The following is a 10,196-nucleotide window of genomic DNA, read 5'->3' as shown; positions in this document are numbered from 1 at the left end:
TGATGTTTCATGATGTGCCGACTTCACTAGGGCCGAGTGGAATTTCTCTGGAGGATATTACAAGCGGCTATACGACAGACATGCGTTAGGGTAGTAGTAGGGTAAGGAAAGGATTAAAGGGCCTGAAATCCGTGTCCCCCTGCCTGGACAAGTCCAAATGCGAGGCTGTCCGCTCGTCGTGCAGAGGCGTCCAAATCAGGGTGCCCGCACCTAACGGCAGCTTGTCCATCGGAGCACTGGCGGATCATACTGTACTCGCCATCAGCCTTGACGGACGGGTCGGCCCACCCAGGCAGAAATGTTACGGGGCCGGCTCCGGCCATTTCAAATTCAAAAACGGAGCACAACGCACCCCGTAAGTAACCCACTCACCACTCAACCACACGTAAAAATTCAGCCCAATGAGATGAGCCCTCACCAGCTGCACGTACAGTACACTGCAGTACACGCCAAGCACCGGGAACCTTGCCCTGGACGGGAGGCCGGCCAGTGCCATGCCAGCGAGCCAGCCAGCCAGCCCCGGCCGGCGTCCGTTCCTTCGGCGAGGGGGAAACCGGGCGAACCTTCCCCGCATCCCAGACCTGCCCGCACATGCCATGCCACGCCACGGCCGGATCAGATCACGCACCCCGCAGGCGAGGCGAGCTGCCGATCTAGAAGGCCATGAACTGTAAAGCTGAGCCGTGCCGGGGGAGTGGCGAGCAAAAGCGCCCCCCTCGCAAAAGCTGCGCGCTCCCCCACGCCCATCTACCCCGGCTCGTCCGTCCATCTACCCCGCCCCGGCACGACGTCACGTCGCCCGCCCCCTTTCGCGGACGCCGCGGCGCCGATGGGATATCGGGATGGACGCGGTCAAGTAAAGTCGCCCGCGCGGCCCCACGCACGCACGCACGTACGCCCGGGGGAGGGGAGGGGAGGGGCTGGATCCAGGGTGCCTCCAGCTGCCGCGCGCCGAGCCCCAAACCGGATCCACCCGCTCCACGGCGCCACGGCATTTACTCCCTCCGTAAACCGCAGACGTGCCAGCCGGGCCGCGCACTCGCCCGTTGGATGCCACTCACTGCCTCGCCACAGCCTGTCCAAATCCAAACCAGCCACCCTCCCCGGCCGTATAAATACCACCACCCTACTGCCCGATCAATCCATCAACCAGCCAAGAGCAGCCAGCCATTCCAATCCATCACACCATCCACCAAGCTCAGCTCAGCTCAGCTACCACACTTGACTAGGTAGCAGCTAGTGAGAAAGAAAGATCGTTGGAGCGCAAGATGAGGGCGGCGGCGCTCGGCATTGTGGCCATGGCCTGCCTCGTGGCGGTGGCGCGGGGCGGCAACTTCATCCAGGACTCCGAGATGACCTGGGGGGACGGCCGCGGGAAGGTCGTCGACGGCGGCCGCGGGCTCGACCTCACGCTCGACAAGACCTCCGGCTCCGGCTTCCAGTCCAAGAGCGAGTACCTGTTCGGCAAGATTGACATGCAGATCAAGCTCGTCCCCGGCAACTCCGCCGGCACCGTCACCACCTTCTACGTAAGCATCTTCAGTACTCAGTCGGTCGCGGTTCATCGGCCGTTGCCATTTCCGTATGTATCTGATGGAAGCTGATGGTTCTTTGTGTGTGTGTATGTGTGTGTGTGTGTGAATGTGCAGCTGTCGTCGCAGGGGACGGCGCACGACGAGATCGACTTCGAGTTCCTGGGCAACGTGACCGGCGAGCCTTACACGCTGCACACCAACGTGTTCGCGCAGGGGCAGGGGCAGCGGGAGCAGCAGTTCCGCCTCTGGTTCGACCCCACCAAGGCCTTCCACACCTACTCCATCATCTGGAACCCGCAGCACGTCATGTGAGTTCTTTTCTTCTGCTCTGCTCAATCTGGAGACAGAGTCGCATGCGCATGTTGTTTTGAGCTTGTCGCTGACGTGAAGGCCTTTTGGTGCAGATTCGCGGTGGACGGCACGGCGATCAGGGACTTCAAGAACCACGAGGCGCGCGGCGTGTCGTTCCCCAAGAGCCAGCCGATGCGGCTGTACGCGAGCCTGTGGAACGCCGACGACTGGGCCACGCAGGGCGGCCGGGTCAAGACCGACTGGAGCAAGGCGCCGTTCGTCGCCTCCTTCCGCAACTTCAACGCCGACGCCTGCGTCATGTCGGGCGGCGCGCAGCGCTGCCCCGCGGGCACCATGGAGGCCTCGGCCGCCGGCGCCAACGGCAGCGGCAGCTGGTGGAACCAGGAGCTGAGCGGCATGGGGTACCGGCGCATGCGGTGGGTGCAGAGGAAGTTCATGATCTACAACTACTGCACCGACCCCAAGCGGGTGGCGCAGGGCGTGCCCGCCGAGTGCAAGCTCCGCTGATGAGATCCCAGCTCCCGCAGCTCACAAGAACAACAACCCAGGAACCCGTCGGCCGTCTGAGATGTGTCTGGTTTCGGCTTTCGATCCGTGAGAACGAACGAAGGAAGGAAGGGAAAGTGCGCGCGCATCGAAGCTCTGTGGGATGGTGTAAATGTAGTACCGTAGTATGCATATCGCATTCTTTCATTTGTTTCGTTGTCACACGGGGTCGATCCATGTACTTATGCAAGTTCTATAATTAGCCTGTTCCGTTTAGCCTTGAAAATCCGGACTGGATTGGTGTGTTCTTTTGCTCATGTGTACTGTGTGCGGGGATGAGGGGGCGCAGAGGTAGAAGAAGAAGGCGGCCAAAGTGGGCTTGGACGTGGGCACCCTGTGGATCTGGACCATTGGGAAGGGAAGGGGAAGCTTATCCGGGTTTAGATTATTCTAACCGAGGAAGGACACGTGCATGCTGCACGCGAGGAACAAAACAATGCCGACCGGAGGAGGACCGACATTCATGCATCGCTCGCACCCAAAATACCCAGGAATTTTTAATTAATCGAGCGGTAACTAAACTTTTCACCGCGAGCAAGACGGTCCTCGACGCAAAGGGCTGCAATACGCCGCCAGAACCTGAGACTTAGGCAGGGCCGTGCCAGTCGGATCCACACCCATCGTCCTTGGGCCACAGCAAACCGTGCCGTGCTGGGGAGGCGCAAGCAAGGCCCAATGGACCGCCGTGCCGCCTTCGGGCTGGACCTGCCCAAGCACGGCCCAATACAATAAATATGAAACTTCATCATTTTAATCAAGATTTTTAATCACAACATGATCTTTTTATACCCCAGTAGTCAGTACACAAATGTAATCGTCTTACATTAGTGTATGGGGGGGGGGGGGGGGGGTCCATGGCTCCCTACCATCTAATCCACCTTCACTGACGATATTCACCACCGCTGGGGTACACCCTCGCTCGCCTCGACTCGTCTCAGCCCCTCTCTTAACCTGGTTTGTGGTGGCAGCCGCGACCCGCGAGAGACCAGGATTCTTGTTAGTCATTGTATATATATATTTGAGCCAAATGCTTCCATGTACATAATTGAGAGGCAACAACAAGACCAAAATACCCTCATAGGAAGTACTAACGGGGTGATGCGATTGCTGTTCTACGTCGGTCAAGACACTCGATAAATTTTTGAGTCCATACTCCTTTTCCCAAGTATCAAAGAGTACCAACCATTAGATTTGGGGAAATGGATGACTCATACTAATTTTGGAATACCATACAAGAGCTTGACTCTTCTATGTAATTTGCACATTCAATCTGTTACAAAAGACAATATGAACTTCACACCTTCGCATGGCTCATGTGACTAAGGCGTTGTTTGGATAGTGAAGATTAGCGATAGGATTATAAAAAATGAGGTTTTAGCCGATTTCTAGGAAAACCCATTTTACGTCAGTTTTTACAAATAACCAGTTTATAAATAACTACGTTTGGTATGGAAATTTGGAAAACTGGTCGGACCAGTTCCTTGTTTGGATGCCCACGACTACTAGCTCCTCCTATTCCCATTCTCCTCCAGTGAGTGACTCACTTTCCCCAAATCGCACACCATGGCCTCATCCATCCAAGCTCGTTGAGCTGCTGCTGCCCCCCGATTCCTCCTCCGCTCGCTCACACCGCTGCTCCCTCGTCTCGCCCGTGGAAGAATCCGCGCGCGGACGCCGGGTACGGCGCGCCTCCGCCGTCCTGGACACCGGTTGCTGCTGGACTCCCAGGTCGACAGGTACACGCCGCCGCGCGCGGACGCCTACTACTGCGCGCCTCCGCCCCCTGGATGTTGGTTGCTGCTCGCCTCCCCTCCCCTGGACGGCTAGGTCCCCAGGCGTACTCCGTTTCGTCGGTCGTCGACCCCGCACAAGCTGTACCTAGCGAGCGGTCCTGCTTCAGGTCAACGCACATGCCTGCCTCCCCTCAACGCCGGTCGTGCAGGCTGCACCGACATCAGCCTGTATCGGCGGCGCCGGGGGCAGCAGGCAGCTGTAGTGGATGGGGATTCCAAGCTAGCGGATGGGGATTCAGAGGAGCAGGTATGTTTGATTATTATTTTCAAGTTTTGTACTAGTAAATTAACATGAACTACATCATGCACTTGACGAGAGAAGCTACAGTTATCTCCCTTTTTGTTTTCTTAGCATGTTTTCATGGTCTACATCACGCACTTGCGGAGGGTATACTACTTCATAACTGACAGGACTTAGCAATTAGCTACATATCTACTTGGTCCATTGAAGAACCTGGTGCGTAGGTACAAGGGGAACACTTGAATGTCACATAAAAATGCACCAATTTGAAGTAGTTTATTGGTTGCTTTACTTGCTGAAAAGATTGGTAGACAATAACATTTCATCTTGTAGCTCCAGATAGAGAGGGAGAGGCAGAGGGTGAGAGAGATAGAGAGATAGAGCATATAAGCCTATAAAAGAATGGGAAGTTCATGTCCATATAAAGAATTAAAAGTTGCAACAATAATTATGCAGATATATCTGCAATTGAAGATGGAAAACAAATATTACAGTATTTAATCATCTTCTGGTTGAGCACTACGTTGTTGATGTTTAGTCCACAACTCTCAGGCGATGGCAGCACGAACTCTCTCACCAGCAACTCTATCATCTTCTCTTGCTTGCCCATGAACTTGTTGATCACCATGGTCAGTATTTTGTTCTGTTTCCCCATGCTCATAAAGCTCGAATAACTCATCAGGATGATTAACCTTCCTTATGAAGTTGTGGATAATGCAACAAGCCATAACAATTTTCACTTGAGTTCTGTATGGATAAGGAATTCCTCCTTTCCTACTTAGAATTGGAAAACGAGCTTTTAGAACACCATAAGTTCGTTCAACAACATTCCACAACTGTGCATGTAGATGGTTGAACAAGTCCTTCTCACTAGTATATCGCCGATTACTTCCACGAAAAGAAGCAATATGATAGCGATCTCCACGATACGGGGCAATAAATCTTGGAGTATTTGCGTAGCCTGAATCAACAAGGTAAAATTTACCTGCACATTAATTTCATATCAAACTCAGCATCTTTATATATATTGTAGATACACAAATAATTGTACTTTACCTTCAGGAACAACTAAACCCCCACTAGTCACAACCCATCTTAGAACAGCTTGATCCGATGCAGAACCCTCCCATCCAGCAGCGACATAAGAGAATGTCATGTCAAATGACACTACTGCCATTACATTTTGAGACGGATAACCATGTCTGTTTCTATAAGGAGTTTGCTTATCAAGCCTGACTTTTGCCTCAATATGTGTCCCATCAATTGCTCCTAGGCAGTTCTGTTGGGATTTTTTGTTAGTCAAAAAATAAAGTTTAAATGGTGTCGACCTTCTATTTATGAAATTCATATGTAAAAGAGTATCTGCTTCTAATAGCAAACATACCTTGAAATATGGGTAGAATCTTGCGTCACCCAATATTTTTAATGGGACTTGATTGCTTGAATCTGTTATGCAAACATCACGCAAACCATTTACGGCGTCTAAAACTTTGTTGAAGTGTCGGCTGATTGGTTCGCCAGAATGCTAATATCTATCTTGGATGACACGGTTTCTAACATTGTGACCAATTGTATGTAGAAACATGAGTAGTTGTTCGTCCACTGTCATTCGATTTGTATCCTTTTGTAACTTCCTCTCGCACAAAGCATCCCGCAACAAGTAGAATGTGTGCTTCTCAAGACGAAATTGTTCATAAAATCTAACTGGATGTCCCTCTAAAAACTCTATTGTTTTCTGAGCACCAGTTAATATAGAAGTGTTACGGGGCGTTCTGAATAACCTTGTGAACAACACATCGCGAAACAAGGACACTGCAGAAATGTTATTAGTAAGCACTTGCTCGGAATCAGAAAGTTCATCATCTGTCACATCTGAAATGTTCATAGATCCCTGCACGATTTGCACAGTTGACCATATCATCTCTGGATAATTGTTTTAAAATGTAATAGTGCTGAACCGAACAATGAACAATACCAAACTGAAAACAATATTTATTACTTCACACAAACTGACAAAATATAAGTGAAATTGTTTTCTGAATCTTGTAAAGTGCGACAACGACCGAAATAAAATACTATGCTCAAAGGTGTATTATAAAAATTCTAAGGATCAAGAATCCAGAGCTTCCGCGTCTCTTCATCCATCTCAATGAAAATGGCCCGTTTATCACCATCTGTAAATGCCTTTACCGCTTTTAGTTTCTTATTGGGATCTAGATTACTCATACTATTTAGTATTGCCATACAAGATTTAACCGAGTAAGCTTCAGTTTGTTGTGCTACTGTTTTCTTTGCTTCAACAATGCTAAGTGATGCATCTGCAAGGCGATCAATTGCTATTATGGCATCATCGGCTGTCCGTTTTTGTCCTCTTGCAGTTTCCTTGGATCCACTTCCAGGGGACTTCTTTTTTTTGGCTCAATGGTAGTTGACTTCTTGGTGAAGACACAAGGGGAAGCATTGATTTCATCAGAATCGATGTCATGTACTTCAACTTCCGTATTGAGGTCAATTTGTGAAGATTTGGTTGTACATGCACCATCTTTTCCTTTGCTAGATACAGCACCAGCTCCAGATGCTGTTGAACTAGCACATATGGCTTGAAGATCTATCCAACTAGGCCACACCTTATCTTGATATTCTTGGATAGCCTTATCCTTCTGCAAGTTGTTTAATGTTTTTGTTAATAATAGGATATGGAAACTTTATATGAATTCTACTTGAACAAACTTGACTTAATTAGTTCTTCCCAAATATCTTCTGGAGCTTTTATCATTTTGTCATCGTCATCCCAACCAAATCCCGTGAGTTTTAGAAGTCTGTCCATGGTGCTGTAGCAACTCCTGTAGTACTTATGACGATTTTTCAGTTGTTGTAATTCAAGTTTTTCTACCCTTGAATCATTGAATTGTTCTAAGATATCACGCCATGCTTTCTTTGTGTAACCTGTTCCTTCTTTTCCTCCATGTAGGCTTTGATCTTTTAATATATTCAGCAGTATTTTGTCCTCTGAAGATTTCCATACATGGCGCTTAGCTTTATCTGTGTTTTCCTTCTTAATTTTTTTCCTTCTCATCATCCATATTTTTCTATAGAGGGGATACAAGAAGCAATAATGGAAGATGAGTCATTTGGTTCAAAAGGAATAAATCTACGAAGTGGAAGAAAATGAGCATGCCACTAATCTTTTGTTCATGCTATGACTGGACACTTGAATTTTTGTCGCTTGTCTGTCTAACGGGATGTTCACATCCCTTATCAGTTATTTTCCTAGGTTGCTGCCAAGATCTTTAATTTGCTATTAAATCTGGTCTCGCTTGCCCCAAGTACTGCTATCAACATCAGATGACATCACAAGGTATTCTAATCTCCATCTGCTTACTGCTTAGCTCTTAATGCACACTATATATTCTGGATAAATATGATTGATACTTATGGGAAATTATCCTTACAGTGTGCTTTAAACTGCATCCTTGTCATGAAAAATTATCTACTGCACTTGATATATATAGTCATCGATAATCTAATTGTGGTTCGGTGTTAGATCATTTTAGTATTTATATAGGCATTCATAGTGCAATCTGATTCTCTTATGTGCCACATGTTCATATTTACGATACTCCCTAATCAGAGTTGCCTCTAATTTTTCCTTCAACAGTACGTGTTATCATTTAGATTAACAGATTACCAGGTTGTTGGATCTACTATGTCCTAGGAATTGCCCATATGAAATTATCAGAGGTTTTATTCAAAATAGGGTTCACTACCAAATAGATTAATTCAATCAACAGTACCATGAAAATATTTACAAATACAAATTCGTACTGCTGTGTAGGATGGTGAAGGCATGGAACCTGATTGAAGATGGGAAGACTGATTGAAGGTGGGAAGACGATGCACGGAAAGCCTGAAGGAGATGTGGAGCCTTATTGAAGATGACCAACTTCAGATCCAAGGTCAACGTTTCCCCTCCAGTGCCTGTCACGGGGATCACAGCCAGCCCTTTGCGATCTGGGTGTATAACATGCGGGAAACAAAGTCTGTCTTTTATAGGCAGTGAAAAGGGCGCGAGGTGAGACGCAAAAAGCAGAATTGGCGCCATATGAGGTTTTTGAGGAATAGGTGGGGGCGGAGAAAGGCAGTTGCATCTGTATATGCTAATCGCATTTGTGGAAAAACGAGTAATACTAGTTTTCCCACAAATCCGGAATTATGGGTTTTTGGGAAACGAGTTTCCCCTATCCACGGGGTTGTTGGACGAGCCAAACAAGATTTTTTACGGTTAGGCAGTTTCCTTAGCTTAGGTAGATTGCGTTCTCTATATTCCTCTTATCCAAACAACGCCGAAATGTGTCTATTCTAGCCCACATCCACTTCTCTTATTTTATAGTGGCAATGGGAATTTTCTTTCTTGCATTTGCTCCATTGGACAGTTACACGCTTGGAGACAAGTGTATATATATGCGGCGTGTCATCAACAAGTATCCTAGCTTTTGATTTAAGCCATTATTACTTCACCAACTTCCAAGAATCTCTGGAGCCCAGCTGCTTCTATTTATGCGCTTGGTTACTTCATTGCACGACTCTGTTAATTAAACATGATACACCCAATATTGTACATCCACTCTGCTTAGAAATAAAGGTGTATAATTATACATGTTGACCAGGATTCAAAATCTTGGCCACTAATCGTATGTACATATGTAAGTGAATCCCATCTTCAAGCACATCCTAATTGTTGCACTTAGCATCTATTACAGAGAATTGCCATCCTAAGTCTCATTCATTTTCACAAATTGCCATGTTCCATGGATAAAAAATTATAAAATTGCAATCTGACCATAATAATAATTATAAACATTCTCTAGCACATGGGAAAAATGTAAAACAAAAATTCTGGACAAAATTGTAACATGGCAAACTTACGAAAACACTTTTTTTCCAGCCGTGTTGAACAATTTATTGCCATGTTCCAGCCGGTTCCCGGTTTTGGGAACCTTCTCGTAGGTTCCTGAACCGGGTTCTTCATCTTTTTTGTTTTTCTTTCTTTCTTTTTCCTGTTCATTTATTCTTTTCTCTCTTCTTTTGTGCTCTTTTTTGTTTCTTTTTTCCTTTTTTGTGTTTTTGGAAAAAAACTTATATTTCAAAAAATGTTTGATTTGTCATAGTGTAAAACACTTCAAAAAATGTTTCCATTTTCAAATTGTATTCAGAAATTCAAAAAATGCTCGTGCTTTTAATAAATTGTTCAGAAATTCAAATTTTGTTCAAAATTTCACAACTTCTCTATTTTTGTTCAGTATTACAAAAATAGTCTCAAATTTATAATAATATTTGGGTTTTCAAATTTTCTTCGGGAGTTTAAAAAATGTTCGTGATTTTCTTAAATAATCTTCATGTTTTCAAATTTTGTTCTGGAATTTCAGAAATCGTTATTCATGCTTCGATTTTTGCTCTGGGGTTCCAGAAAATGTTGGTGTTCTCAAATTTTGTTTGGGAGATTAAAAAAAATCCCATTTTTCAAAAATTTCAGCGTATCCAAGAACGGTTTTGCCATTCAAAAAATGTTCTAGTTTTCTAAAAAATGTTCGTATTTTCAATTTTTTTGGGGGGGGGGGAGTTTAAAAAAATCGTTTCCAGAAATTGTTTGTGTTTTACGAAATGTTTAAGTTTTTCAAATATACACAATTTCGAAAAGTGTTCGCAGTTTCATACATAATTCACTTTTTCTCCAAAATAATATTTCGCGTTCAAAATTTGAAAAACGTT

General features: G+C 46.0%; 1 protein-coding gene across 1 annotated transcript; it reads left to right on the top strand.

Moving 5' to 3' along the window:
- Window positions 1-1,135: 1,135 nt before the first annotated feature.
- On the top strand, window positions 1,136-2,619 carry LOC123148743 (probable xyloglucan endotransglucosylase/hydrolase protein 23). The gene is made up of 3 exons (XM_044568231.1): window positions 1,136-1,529; window positions 1,650-1,843; window positions 1,940-2,619. The coding sequence occupies exons 1-3, from the start codon at window positions 1,269-1,271 to the stop codon at window positions 2,352-2,354; spliced, it is 870 nt and encodes a 289-aa protein (XP_044424166.1). The 5' UTR covers window positions 1,136-1,268; the 3' UTR covers window positions 2,355-2,619.
- Window positions 2,620-10,196: the final 7,577 nt, after the last annotated feature.

Source organism: Triticum aestivum, chromosome 7A, assembly GCF_018294505.1.
Source record: "Triticum aestivum cultivar Chinese Spring chromosome 7A, IWGSC CS RefSeq v2.1, whole genome shotgun sequence".
Classification (NCBI taxonomy): domain Eukaryota; kingdom Viridiplantae; phylum Streptophyta; class Magnoliopsida; order Poales; family Poaceae; genus Triticum; species Triticum aestivum.
Note: the sequence above shows the minus strand (reverse complement) of the source record. Positions and strands in the feature narration are given on the sequence as shown.